This window comes from Chiloscyllium punctatum, chromosome 40, assembly GCF_047496795.1.
Source record: "Chiloscyllium punctatum isolate Juve2018m chromosome 40, sChiPun1.3, whole genome shotgun sequence".
Classification (NCBI taxonomy): domain Eukaryota; kingdom Metazoa; phylum Chordata; class Chondrichthyes; order Orectolobiformes; family Hemiscylliidae; genus Chiloscyllium; species Chiloscyllium punctatum.
Genome location: NC_092778.1, coordinates 12,721,898 through 12,737,418, shown reverse-complemented (window position 1 = coordinate 12,737,418; position 15,521 = coordinate 12,721,898). Strand labels below are relative to the sequence as shown.

Genomic DNA, 15,521 nt, shown 5'->3' with positions numbered 1-15,521 from the left:
TAATCTATATATAAACTGAAAAAAATTTAATTGGTAGTAGCAGATGGAAGACAAGTTCATAGGATGTTCTTGAGATCTTTTCTTAGAGCTACCTATTTTGGAACAGACCACAGAGTAGGTTATATTAGACTCGGTGCTGCATAATATGACAGGATTGATGAATGACCTCAGGGTTAAGGAACCCTTGTGTAGCAGAAACCACAATATTCTTACAAACCCTACAGTGTGGAAACAGGCCCTTTGGCCCAACAAGTCCACACCCGCCCTCCAAAGAGTTCCCACCCAAATCCATTACTCTATATTTACCCCTGACTAATGCATCTAACTGACACATTCCTGAACACAATGGGCAATTTAGCATGGCCAATTCCCCTAACCTGCACATCTTTGGATTGTGGGAAGAAATCGGAGCACCCAGTGGAAACCCACGCAGACACGGGGAGAATGTGCAAGCTCCACACAGACAGTTGCCCGAGGCGGGAATTGAACCCGGGTCCCTGGCGCTGAGAGGCAGCAGTGCTAACCGCTGAGCCACCGTGCCACCTATTACTGAAATAAACATCCATTTGCAAGGAAGAATATTCTATCTAAGCCTAGCATTTTAAATAAGGACAACTATGTAGGCACAAAAATTAAAGTGAATGGGCATAATAGGTTAGGGGATAGATAAAGAGAGGGCACAGTGGCACACGTTTAAAAGGATATTTCAGAATACTCAAAATAAGAATACTTCAAATGTGAATAAAAATTCTCAAGGGAACACTTTTTGTATTTAAGAGAGGTTAAGGGGAGCATCAAACATAAGGAAAAGGCACAACTGCGCAAGCATGAGTGGCAGGGAAGATGCTAATCAGCAAAAGGGAATTAGAATAAGACAGGATGTTAGCTAGGAATATAAAAATGGATATAGAGTTTCTACAGGTATTTAAATGGGAAAATATTAAATAAAATGAGCATTGGTACTCAATACAGTGAGAATGAGGAGTTAATGATAGATAATAAATCACAGATAAAATAAACAGATGTTTTACTTCAGTCTTCACTCCAGAAGATACAAAAAATATTCCAGTAATAACTGTAAACCAGGAGGTGAAAAGGAGAAATGAAATTAGCAAAATTATAATTATGAATTAGTACCAAGCAAAGCAGGCTGACAGATCAGACTTCATCCTGGAGTCTCAGAAGAGGTTGCTAATGAGGTTAATTTTCCAAAACTTCCTAGATTTAGAAAAGGTTCCATGAACTGGAAATAGCAAATACTTAATCTTCTCCCTTCTTCAATAAAGAGTTAGAAACAATTGGCCAGTTAGCTTGACATCGGTCACAGGGAAAGTGTCACAATCAAATCATTAAAAATATTATAGCTGCATACTTTGAAAAATTTGAGGTCATCAGGAAGATGAGCATGGTTTTGAGAGAGGGAAATGTTGTTTGACCAATTTATTGGCGTTCTTTGAAGGAGTAACAAATACTGTGGATAAAGGGGATCCTATAAGATACTAGATTCATTTCCAGAAGGCATAAGGTGTCACATCAAATCTTAGGACAGAAAATAAAAGTTTATGCTATAGGAGTAACACAATAGCACAGACAAGAGATTGGTTGGCTAGCAGAAAGCAGAGTATGATTAAATTGGGTTTCTGTTGGATTGTCGGTCGGAGAGTGATGGAGTCCTATTGGACTCTGTGCTTTGACTTATTACAATTTACATCAATAACTTAGATGCGGGGAGCAAAGGCATAATGGTCACAGATAACACAAAGATAAGTAATGAAGTATGTTTTGAAGACAGAAGGTGCAGATGTGAAGTTCAGAGTGTCTGGAAGATATAAAAGCTGAGCATTTAAACATAGAAGAACTGCATAATTCTAAGGTGTCAAAGAATTTAGGTGTTTTAGTGCACTAGTAGCAAAGAACTAATACACAGGTACAGCACAATCAAAAAGGCTAATGGGATGTTGTCCTTTATTACAGAGGAACCAAACATAAAAAGAATGTGAAACTTCAATGATACAGGGCATTGGTGAAAACACAACTACTGTGTGCAGTTTTCGTATCCTTAGTTAAAAGGATATAAATGCACTGGAGGTGGTTCAGAGGAGGGTTACAATATCAAGCTGGAATACAGGGGCTTTCTTGAGGATAGACTGGACACGCTAACCTTGCGTCCACTCGAATTTAAAAAAAGGTGACTTGCCTGAAGTCTATAGGATCACAAATAGTCTTGACAAGATGCATGTAGAAAGGATGTTTTCTCTTGTGGGTCAGTCCAGAATTCAGGGTCATGGTGTTAAGATTAGAGGTACCTTTTCCAGGCAGAAATGAGGAGAAATGTTTCCTCTCTCAACCTTTTATTTGTACATGTAACCCACATCTTTCCAGAATCTCCATGTTCCTCCAATTCTAGCACATCTGAAATTTTCACAGCTCCATCTTGGCCAGTCATACCATCAGTTGACTATACTGTCGTGGTCACACTGAATGGCAAAGTAGGTTTGAGGTGCTTAACAGCTTATGCTTGCACCTTTTTCTTATGATCTTATTTACCTTGCTTCGGAAGTTTAAAAGATATTTCACCCCTTCCAGGAGTCAAGAACTATAAGCCATAGACTCAGAACGAGGATTTTAGTCATTTAGGATCGAAATGAGATGAAGTTTGTTAAAAGAACTGTGAATCTTTGGAACTTTCTGCCACAGAGCTGTGGATAGTCAGTTGTTGAATATTTTTCAAGGATGTGACTAACCAATTTTGGCCTACAAATGGCTCGGAACAAGGGATAGTATGGCCAAGTGCATCAGAGGTAGAAAATCAGCCATCTTATTCAACAGAGGTGTATGCCTGAGGAATGGCTTATCTTTTTTTAAGTTCTTTATGTTTTGCAAAAGCTACCATTTTGGTTGTGTTTTATTATTATTTACCCTATCATCTCCTTACATGAATCTGCTATATTGTGTTGGCGATTCTTCTTGGATAATACCATGGAATGAAGATTCTGTACAAATGTGGTAAAATGCTTAGCCCATCAAGGTATAACTTATTTCTCTAATTGTTAGTGTGAAAATGTTATTGTTTAAAGCTTATTATTCAAAACATACATCTACTTCAAATAGCTTACCTTTTCAGAGGCTGTCGCTAGTTTCGTACCACTTGCATCAAATGCCAGAGCAGCAAGTGGACTGTCATGAGCTGGGATCATATTAGCAGCTCTCTTTAAAACAAAAAAGCAATGAAAAATTTTTTTGTGAACATTCCATTCATTGAACACAAAGTTCGAATAAAATAATCCTAATATTTCTTATATGCATATGAACAACAGCTCAGGGTCAAATATGATTTTACAAACAAGGCAGTGAATAATTCAGACTCTCAGCAAACTAAAAAGCAATTACATGTGCTATTACGATCAATATCAAGCATTTACTTAGCTCAAAGGCCTTCACCTCATTGCCATCACAATGCAAGAGCCATGAAAAAGTTATGCAGCAGATATTTGAAAGCTTTACATTTAAAAAATTCCAATACAACGCTGTCTCAGAATTGTGTGTGTGTAAAAGAATACTGGTGTACAAAGAATGGTTATCTCACGATTTGAAGTCATGGACTGTGCAATTGTACTGTAACTCAACGTCTATCCATATCTAATTGGATGTGCGCTGACAGCAAGTACAAAATTCATATTGTGCCATGACTGGATCATTTGAAAAAAGCAGTGTCTTGAGTTATGCAAAATAGTTATTTTTGGAAGAAGGGTCAGAGAATAAGTAACAAATATTGATAAAATTCTTTATTCATGCACTGACTGTAATGTTTACTTTGGAGAACTGGGCTTTGCAGGACACAACTTCAAAGGAAATGAAACTATTCAGAATTATTAGTAACCACCAAAGAGACAGCAAATTCATGCTCAGTGCTCACTCAGTGTCTGGGTTTCATTTCAATTTTGAACCAGGAGCAAATTGACAAGGATTTAAATCACAATGCTGCCAATAAAGTTAATATATAGCTTTTCTTGAAAAGCAAACTCCAAATGAACCATCAACCCAACTCCAGGCCCCTCAGAAGAGTCAGTTGAGTTAACAGACAAATGTAGGCCTATTTATAGCCTTTTTCGAGACTCACTTATGAATAGGGAAGGAAAAACAAAAAGGTCTTCAATTTCCTGCCCTTCTATCCATAATCAGTGTGCTTTATTTAGAAAAGATAGATGAATTTCTAAACCTGTGACCTCCACCAGAAGAAGGGCAAAGGCAGTCAAGTCAATGCCTGGGAACACCACAACTTTCATGCAGCCACACACCATCCTGATGTCACCTGTTCTTTTCACTGTCAGTTGGCCAAAATCCTGGAAATTTATTGCCAACAAAATGGTGGGTGTTCTGACACGCTCAGCCTTTGATTCAAGGCAGCAGCTAACAACCCATTTCACCAGAGCAATATCTTTTGGCCTGGTAGATAATGCAGACATCCCATATATAAATATTTTTAAAACACCCGTTAAACCGTACACCAGCCATCCACTCGAAACAAGAAAAGTACCCACTTCCACACTCCTCCTGAACCACAGAGCATGCAATTCCACCCCCCCCCCCCCCCCCCACCCCCACTATACACTGTGACTCATACTCTTGAATGTCTGGCACCTGCCTGGGTTATATCAGTTAAGTCAGCATTGCCAGAATGAGCATGGGTGAACGGAGAAGTTTTGAAAAATGAGATTATGAGAAGAACGTTGTTGATTGTAACAGAAATGGTATCGTGTCAGGGTGAAGGCTTTGAAGGGAGGTAAACACTTGTTGGGTTAAGGGAGGGAGGTGAAACTGGGGGTTAAGGGGGTTTTCACAACAAACAGAAATGCTAACCATAGGATAATTAGTAATTATTTTCTAAAACCGTATGCACAATTTCAGCTGTGAATCAGAGCTGGAAATATCAGAATTAACAAACTTTGAAACATTCAAATCTTAACATATTACATGAATTGCTGCTGTAAAAAGGAAACCTGACTTGACTTTGCCTAACTGTCCGAGACCAAGAGATAACATTTTGATCGCAGATACCAATGCCAGATGTGAAGCTGGGATCACAGGTCTTTGCCAGAAATGCAGAGCTCAGCCCTAGTAGGAGCACAATCACAGTTAGTGACTGTCACTCCTCAGAAGATTCAGGTGGTTCATTTCAAAATCATTATTCCTCACTGGTTTAATTTTACACGATGTAAGCAACCACTTCTAGCCTGCTATTTCATCTTGAAAGTTCTCTGGGGGGTGCAATCTCCTGTACAATACCCCATGCCTTTCATTCCAACATTCTAATCACTAAATATATGCCCCTGAAATTCCATTCCTCAACACTGCATCTATCATTTAACTCTTTAACAGCATACCAAAAATAATTTCATTTTTTCACTATTCCATCACACTACTTTCCTCCTTTAATCACACATTTGCTCAACTCACTTAATCCTCTTCCAACATGTCCTCCATATCTGTTCCAATCCCTCCCCAACCTGTATAAATATTTAATTTGTTGTTGTGCCAACTTAAGTTTTCTTGCCACGGCAACGATATTCAGCTGAGGGAAGAGCCAGGTAGTTTGCCAATCAGCAGTGTTGGGTGATAAATGAAAAAACAACCACCAATCATTCTGTTTACACTACACATCAATTTTGGATAATTTTAAAAGAATGTGTAAATGCTAAACTTGAGATTATTTATAAAGCTACATCAAATAATATCATACAAAGATAAATACATAAATAATTAATGCAGCCTTTCTCAATATGCATCTACTTACCAAATTGATAGTATCGAAGACCTGTACCTCCCCAATTGTTGCACTTCCAGGGTACGCAAGATAGCAATTATCATTATTAATGGAAAGTGCACAAAGTCCTGAAGGTAAAAAAAACTGGTCTTTAATAAGGAATTTCATAAATGCTTTAGGATTGAATATACATAATAGTACAGAGGCGCAGGGAACATTATACACACTTATGAAATTTATTTTATGAAATAAATAAACTCTAATAAAACAATGCAGCCCAGTTTATATCTATCCAAGACGGTGAAAACCTTATTTATATGGAAAGAACGACCGTCATCACCCTTTTCAATTAAATCACTGCATTCATGAACACCTTCACCGTAGTAATAAAAGTTTCAAAGCTACAAGACGATGCAATAAAACGTCAAGTGAACAGTACAATGTTGATTTTATATATGGACACTGCTTCATACTTATGTTTGAAGGACTGTCAATATCTAGAATTTTCTTAAAGAAATTCAAGAAAGGACATTAGATTTTCTTTTAAACAAACTATTTCTTGAAAGTCACATACACATCTTATGATTCCTGAGTGTTGACTGGAGACCCTGTGCTTGGTTTTCTGACTGCCAAGCTTCATCAGTTTTGGGTACTTGTGACCAACCTAAAGAAAAAGAGCTTTCCCGAAAGTACCCAGTACTTTCGAACAGTACCCAGAGGACTTATCAATACTGTGTTTTCTAGAGAAGCCATGTTTGCATATATCCCAGAGAGAACTACATATGCTTGGTGACACCCATCCACACATGCCAGAATACCATAACTAGAGCTGGTCTGAACGTTTCACACCTTATCCCTTTGTCCTCAAAAACGGACCAAGAAATGTTTTTTTTTCCCCCCACAAAGTGAATTGCTGTGCAGAGGGAATCCTGTTTTTTTACCCTTTTCCTGGTGCAAGAGCGTGTTCACGTGTACGTTGAGGTATTTAGAAGGATAGATATTTATGCTTTCATAATTCAAATTGTGTTAATTAACTTGATATTTTTACCAAATAAACCTCATTTTCAAAATAAATTATCACTTAGATCTTTTTATTCTAAACATTATGTAGATAAAATATCTAACTAGTCATATTGCTAATTGGACAAAACATTTAAATTTACTTTATGGTCATGGTATAGTTGACTAAAGAGAAATACAGTGCCTGCCTTCAAGTCACTGCCATTATAACAGTGATAGGCTATGGATTTGGGAAGATTATTTCTGTATACTAATCCAAAACAAAGCAGATAAAGTAAATTAACATCTCAGGTCAATAATCCTTCATCTGAATTATTTTGACAAAAGGTCATCAATATGAAACATTAACTCTGTGGCCCCCCCCAAAGATGCAACCTGACCTGCTGAGTTATCCCAAAACTTCTGTTGTTATTTCAGCTTTGCTTTGTATTTATTTTGCAAACTACTCATGGATTGGAGCTCATCATGGATATATGAAGTTGTCAGTGTTGTTCAATTAGGAGTGATTTGATGTACTTTATGAAAGTAATATTTTAGATGATCAGACAAGTAGGATTGTAATGATGTCTGGTTAGGAATACAGATTTAATTGATAATAAAGCAGCCTAACTAATTAGGACAGCTAAATATTGAAAAAAATTTAAAGATAAAGATTCACATAAGAGTTAAGGGTTAAACACATCCTGTAGCTGTCAGAAAAAGTCAGAAAGGTCCACTCTGAAATTCAGATAGGGGATAAATAGACAAAGTCTTTTTCCTGGGGTGGGGGAGTCCGGATCTAGAAGACGTAGGTTTAGACAGATGAAGATTTAGGGAGAGGAAGATATAAGAGGGACCTTCATGCAGAGGGTAGTAGTTGGGATATCTGGTCAGCATGGACAAGTTAGACCGAAGGATCCACAGTCTGTTTCTGTGCTGTACTCTATGACTCTAGAGGAGGATATGGCATGCAAACACAGGCTTTTAATCAAGCACAGACAACAAAAAGATATGAGCAACAGTTTAAGCACTGAAGGGAAAAACTGGAAAAAGCCTTAGCAGCATCATACCTAGGCATGAAAATAACATGAAAAAGACTTTTCTAATCAACCTATTCAAAGATATTGTGACATACCTCTGGGGTAGATGGGACACAAATCCGCATAAGAGCCCTCTCCCATCCAATTTTTTTTTCCCTATTTCTCTGATCAACCTGTTCAGTTGTTATTACACACACCTGGAGCAGGTGGGACTTGAACTCAGGCCTGCTAGACCAGGGGTAGGAACACTACCACTGCACAAGGGGGTCAATCCAACAAATAGCAAAAATTCTCATCACACATACACCATTAGAAACCAGCACAAAAGGCAAAGAAATGAAACAGCTTTAGCGATACAACCTTATCAAAGCTTGAAAGGAATATGGGAGAGATGAAAGGAATTATTCATACATGATTATAAAGCAAAGCAAATATGAGGAATAGATAAAACCTCACAACCTAATTAAGGAATCTTTCTGAAACTGGCAAGAACTATTTGAGGGGTAACAAAAGTAAAGCAGGAGGAATCCAAAATAACAACTCACTGAAATTTCAGAAATATTACAAATGTGCAGATTTTACTTCTCAAAAAGGTTTATATTTTCTGTCACTGGCAAAATATATCTTTTCTTGCTCAAGATTTTAAGGTATAACCTTAAATGATAACTTTAAATAACATGATTAAAGCTTACTAAAATTAAACAGGCTATTTGGAGAAAGGTAGCATTCTTCTTCCCCTGTGGGACAATGTAAATTGAATAGCCACAAACCTGAACATTTGGCAGATTGATTGACTTGAACTCAGTGGAAAGATGTTATGAAGGAAATACTCAATCTAAATTAGCTGCAAATAAAAATGAAAAAGCTACCAATCACTTCAGATAAATAGTAATTTCCACATAATATCAGTGCGTACTGGACACTATGTTTCGTTAAATAAGCTTACTCTGCCTTCACCTGGCTGTAAGGGAAAGCTGGTACGTAAAGTCACTGCCCCAATTCTTGAGATAATAACCAAAATGTACTGTAAGAATTACCTGTGGGGTTTGGAGGAGTTTCTCGGATCGTATGCAGTACTTTCATATCTCTGATATTGTGAATATATAAACTCTCTTCCAGGCATACTATCAATCTCTACATGAGAGAAAACAAGTCAATATTGGCCTCAGAGAACCACAACAGCATATTGATATCACAAAACAAAGAACTATATCACTAATGGATTGGAATTCAATTATTGAAGAATTATGGAGGAAATGTTCACATTTTGTAAGCTATAAAGGTCTTGCAGCTTTATGGATTTAAGCACTGAAAGTCTGCCCTCTACAGGTGGAAGGATTTCAAACAACATTCCAAACTTTCTTTTTAACTCAATGGCACCACAAAATACTCCTAATGCCAATAAAATGTTCTTACTATGCACTTAAAATGTCAGTGTGCTGAATATAGTCAAGCCACTGTCAAAATGCCACCTGAACACAAACTGTTCCAACGAATGTCCCATAGAATAAATTTTGGTTGCAGAAGGTCCTCGGTTCTGTTTGGATTGGATCAATTAATGATATAAACTGTGGCAAAAAGTTGCAGCCACACCACACATTAGTGTAACTTTAAAAGTGTAACAAACTTGAAAGAGACAGTAGCCAAAGAATGCAAATTTAAGGTAACTGGCAAGAAGAGAATTATGTAGTGAATTGCCAGGATCTTAGAACACAATGTCTGAAAGAGCGCTGGATACAGACTTGATCATAACTTTCAAAAGAGAATTGGATGAATGCCTGGAAAAGAACAAATTGATATTACATGGGAAAACAGCAATATGTGGGACTTATTCAACAGCTCTTTCAAAGATATGGCCCAGTATGATAAGACAAATGGGCTTCTTCTGTGCTGTTTCATCCAACAATTAAAATAAGACCGCATTTTGATCTGATACTCAAAAACACAATCACATCTCTTTTCTTTACATTTAAAGATTCCCTGGTAATCTATCAAAAATTAGCAAATTAATTATATCAGTTACATTGTAAACAAAAATTATTCATGTTCATGTGTTAAATTGTATATCAATTTGTATTAATTGTAAACAGGCAATTGGCACTATGGTGGATTCTCTCTGCCCATATATGTATATAGAAGCAAGGTTTAAGTCTCTTTAGCTATGGAGGTGTGTCATATAATTTCGAAACATTAAAAACATATTTTACATTGGAGCTGGCTAAAAGATTGACTGTTAGTTGAAGATGCATGATATGTAAAAGTATGCCTCTTTCATTAGAAGCTTTCGAGTGGATTAAGACCAGGCTCCAGTTCTATCCTTCACCACATAGCTATCCAAATACGAACACTGATGCACCAATGTCCAACCATTGGCACTTACTTCACAATCTCTGCCGGAGAAAAATAACACTTTACATAACCTCAGAAAATCTGGAATGCATGCATTTAATGAAAACAAAGACTGCATTGAAGAATTCTGTCTCTCGGTTCCGGTGATGAGTCAATTAGATTACAATTTGGTAGGTCATCCATTTTGCTAGGAGTAATAGTAAAAAGGATTATCACTTGAATGGTAAAAAGTTGCAGCATGCTGCTATGCAGAGGGACCCGGGTGTCCTTGTGCATGAATCACAGAAGGTTGGCCTGCAGGTACAAGTAATTAGGAAGGCAAATGAAATTTTGTCCTTCATTGCTAAAGGGATTGAGTTTAAAAGCAGGGAGATTATGTTGCCGCTGTACAAGATGAAGGTGAGGCTATATCTGGAATAAGGTTTGCGGTTTTGGTCTCCTTACTTGAGAAGGCACTAAACGGAGTGCAGAGGAGGTTCACAAGGTTGATTCTGGAGTTGAGGAGGTTGGCTTATGAGGAAAGACTGAGCAGACTGGGATTATATCCACTGGAATTTAGAAGAATGAGAGAGGATTGTATAGAAACATAAAATTATGAAGGGAATAGATAAGATAGATGTACAAAGTTTCCATTGGCAGGTGAAACTAGGACAAGAGGGCACAGCCTCAAGATTAGAGGGAACATCCTTCAAGTGAATTTTTTTAAAATTTCCATCAACTTGTTTGTTTCACTAAGCCCACCTTTCATTCTTCTAAATTTCAAATGAGAGTATGGTAACCTGATCAAACTTTTATCATAAAACAAGCCTTCATCACAGAAAGCAACCTAGTGATCCTTGTCTGAATTGCTTCAATTGAATGTACATCTTTCCTTAAGCAGAAGACTAAAACAATGTGGTACGTTACTTGCAGTCCCATCAAGACCTGCAGTTATAGCAAAAGGGTCAATTAGGCTCAAAACGTCAGCTCTTTTCTCTCCTTACAGATGCTGCCAGACCTGCTGAGATTTTCCAGCACTTTCTCTTTTGGTTTCAGATTCCAGCATCCGCAGTAATTTGCTTTTATATAGCAAAACATCCTTACTTTCATACATCATCTCCCTCGCCTTCCTAAATATTTGCAAAGGATGGGTCGACAGATGGTGAGAATTATAGGATCATGAATAATAGATGCCTGTGCGTAGTGATAGCATCCCTAAGTGGGTTGATTAGAAAATATATAGCAGCTGAAAACAAAGGGAAAGAATAATAAACAAAGGAAGAGGAAACAAATTTGGGCAGAGATTATGACCTTTGCCAAGTGAATTCATTATGGAATCCAAAATGATGTAAAATGACCAAAAGAGGAGGTGCCATTAGACTAGATTCGATTCTTCGGCCTAACAAGTCCACACCGTCCCTCCGAAGAGAAACCCACCCAAACCCATTCCCCTACCCTATATTTAGCCCTGACTAATGCACCTAACACTGTGGGCAATTTAGCATGACAAATTCACCTGACCTGCACATCTTTGGATTGTGGGAGGAAACCGGAGCAACCGGGAGGAAACTCATGCAGACTGGTTGGGGGGGGGGGGGGGGGGAGGGGGGGGATGTGCAAAATCCACACAGACAGGCGGGACCTGGACCTTGGTGCTGTGAGGCAGCAGTGTTAACCACTGAGCCAACATGCCACTTTAGAATGTTGAAAGGACAGGGTAGGATGCATTCGATGCAGCATTCTGGAAGTGGCAAAAATAATGGAAGATAGTTGGTGTGGATAAGAACAACAGGAACCCTGACATGCTTTTGTCAGAGGTGGAAGGGGCAAGTGCATTAAATGGAACCAACAGTCTAGAACTCCATCAATCATGGAACAGCATACATTTCAGTTAAGGAAAAGACATTTCAGAAGCACTGAGATGGTGGGCAAGTTGTTGGAGGGAATCCTTAGGGACAGGATGCACATGTATTTGGAAAGGCAAGGTCTGATTAAGGATAGTGAACATGGCTTTGTGCGTGGGAAATCATGTCTCACAAACTTGATTGAGTTTTTTGAAGTAGTAACAAAGAAGATTGATGAGGACAGAGCAGTAGATGTCATCTATATGGACTTCTGTAAGGTGTTCAACAAGGTTCCCCATGGGAGACTGATTAGCAAGCTTAGATCTCATGGAATACAGGGAGAACTAGCCATTTGGATACAGAACTGGCTCAAAAGGTTGAAGACAGAGGGTGGTGGTGGAGGGTTGTTTTTCAGACTGGAGGCCTGTGACCAGTGGAGTGCCACAAGGATCAGTGCTGGGTCCTCTACTTTTTGTCATTTACATAAATGATTTGGATACGAGCATAAGAGAGACAGTTAGTAAGTTTGCAGACAACATCAAAATTGGAGGTGTAGTGGACAACCTCAGATTACAACCAGATCTGGACCAGATGGGCCAATGGGCTGCAAAGTGGCAGATGGAGTTTAATTCAGATAAATGTGAGGTGCTGCATTTTGGGAAAGCAAATCTTAGCAGGACTTATACACTTAATGGTAAGATCCTAGGGAGTGTTGCTGAACAAAGAGACCTTGCGGAGTGCAGGTTCATAGCTCCTTGAAAGTGGAGTGCAGGTAGATAGGATAGTGATAGTGAAGGCAGCGTTTGGTATGCTTTCCTTTATTGGTCAGAGTATTGAGTACAGGAGTTGGGAGGTCATGTTGCAGCTGTACAGGACATTGGTTAGGTCACTGTTGGAATATTGCGTGCAATTCTAGTCTCCTTCCTATAGGAAAGATGTTGTGAAACTAGAAAGGGTTCACAAATTATTTACAAGGATGTTGCCAGGGTTGGAAGAGTTGAGCTACAGGGAGAGGCTGAACAGGCTGGGGCTGTTTTCCCTGGAGCGTCGGAGGCTGAGAGGTGACCTTATAGAGGTTTACAAAATTATGAGGGGCATGGATAGGATAAATAGACAAAGTCTTTTCCCTGGGGTCAGGGAGTCCAGAACTAGAGGGCATAGGTTTAGGGCAAGAGGGGAAAGATATAAGAGAGACCTAAGGGGCAACTTTTTCACGCAATGGGTGGTACATGTATGGAACAAGCTGCCAGAAGAAGTGGTGAAGGCTGGTGCAATTGCAACATTTAAGAGGCATTTGGATGGGCATATGAATAGGAAGGGTTTGGAGGGATATGGGCTGGGTGCTGGCAGGTGGGACTAGATTGGGTTGGGATCTCTCATTGGCATGGACGGGTTGGACCGAAGGGTCTGTTTCCATGCTGTACATCTCGATGACTCTATGTAAGGTTAAACCACCATAGCGGGCGGGGGGAATTTAGCAAAATGGAATAAAGTCCTTACAGAAAGTAGAATGTGAGGAAGTGTAGTCACTGTAGGTTTGACTCAGTGGTCGTATAATGAATATTGGTTTGCTGGACTATGTGAAGGTGAAAAAGAATGGAAATTAGAAGAATAGTTGAAAAAGTTTTCCAATTTAGGGTGAGAATTAGAAGTGACATGATACAGTCACTGACTTATCAAATAAAAAGTCAAGGGAATCTGCCCATATAGAACTCAAACAAGAAATGGTCCATGTACCTATTTAATAAGACAGGCATAGTTACCATTCATACGAATGGCCACAGCAACATCTTTTCTTTGGAGGAAGGGAGTAGAATTGAAAGAGATGGGAGTGCAATTGAAAGATACTTTTCAGTCTAAAAAGTTTAGCCAGGCAGGTGGTGGTGGTATTGGATGGAGACTGGTTGGACCTTTGTAACTGAAAGAAGCAGACAGCACTTAGCCCATGCACACCAGCAAGTTTGATGATAATGTTAAAGTTGTACCTGAGAGAACAATGTGCCAAAAACATTAAAAGGTGAGAGCCCAAGCTTTTTGTTTGTAAGTTATTAACTTTGATCAGAGCCAGAGAGATGGCTCATCAGCTGACAACCGGCTAGGTGTGGCTTACAAGGTTTTATGGCACAATTTGAGTACTTAACAATGGTGAATATTCCTAGCTCCATACAAATAGTTTCTCATACATTAAAAAATGCAGCAAAACATTCAGGAACATTTCAATAGGCTGCATGGATGGGAAGGACTAGTGATGGGCAGAATCAGTACAGGAAAAAAGGTTAGACACACTAAAAATTGGGTACAGACAGAAATGCAGAGGGGACAATACTTGCACAAGTTTTATTAGGAATTAATATGAAAGATATCATGATCGTGCCACTGACCCTTACAGTCAAAACTAGAACGACCGAGAAGCATACAAGCCTGAACAAGCTCAAGTATGACATGGTGTGTTAACAAAATTGTGTCACATTTAAAGGACATGTACACTTTTGTATGAGTTTAGTAATATTGTTAAATTTCATTGAGACGTTTGGTTCCTTAAGCCCTACTACTACCCAGGTAGCTTTGAAAAATTATATCACAGATCCTTACCTGTCTATTTAGTTTGACTGCCAAGATTGTATTAGAATAACTGTAGTTGCAGATCTCAGTTCCTTTCTTAAAGTGACAAACCTTCAACTTTCTGGGTGCTTTAAGGCTCACAATAGCTACTAGACTGCTGGAAAACAGTCGTTCCACAATACAAACATCTTCTGTGTCAGCTGTAAATAAACAGAAAAAAGTTACATTCATCCAACACCTGCTAAGAAATTCTAAATATTCCTGAATGTAAACTTTGACGAGGAGACATTTAACCACAGCTCAGTCAGCTAAACTAATCCATTACTCATAATTGTATTTCAATTCATCAACAAAAGTTTTATTTATCAGAAGGTGTTAATTAGTTAAAACACCAGAGTTGTGTAGTTTATAATACAGAGAAACCTTGATTATCCGAAGGGGATCTCAAGTCCTGATAGAAACATTACATCAGAACTGTTTCAACCCCGATCACATCTTTTATTTATAGGTACAATGATTAAAAATGAACTGGGCTCACTGAAATGCTGCCGAGAACAGTCCTGGACAGTCCGGGCACTGTCTCAAAATGACCGACCTCCCACCCTCTCTCTCTGTCTCTCTCTCTCCCCACACTTTCCCTGGAGTACTACTTAGGGGTGAACCCTAAACACCCCCCTTCCCCAGAAAATCTCTCCAACATTGTCCTGTACATGGCAGAAGTGGAACCTATCAAAAGGTTGTGTGCGTGCATGTATGCGTGCATGTGTGTGTTCTATTTGGAGACTTACCCCACAAATGCAGTAACAGTCTTACTGTTGGTGTACACTGAGGTGTACAGTCCAGTGCCCTGGAGGGGGTGGGGACAAGGACGAGTGTCAGACAGTGGGTGGGGATGGACGGGGGTGCGGGGTTTGAGGCGGGCGGGGGTGGATGGGGCAGGGTGGGATGGGATAGGCCTGGTTTGGGGGGAGGGGGGGGGTCCTC

General features: G+C 39.0%; 1 protein-coding gene across 1 annotated transcript in view; it reads right to left on the bottom strand.

Moving 5' to 3' along the window:
- wipi2 (WD repeat domain, phosphoinositide interacting 2) overlaps positions 1–15,521 on the bottom strand; it is a 70,620-nt gene that overhangs the window by 23,896 nt on the left and 31,203 nt on the right. The window contains exons 3-6 of the mRNA XM_072559308.1: positions 14,568–14,737; positions 8,841–8,937; positions 5,795–5,892; positions 3,117–3,209 (exon numbers count right to left, since the gene is read on the bottom strand). Of these exons, the coding sequence (XP_072415409.1) occupies positions 3,117–3,209; positions 5,795–5,892; positions 8,841–8,937; positions 14,568–14,737 (458 nt within the window). The remainder of the gene's footprint in view (positions 1–3,116; positions 3,210–5,794; positions 5,893–8,840; positions 8,938–14,567; positions 14,738–15,521) is intronic.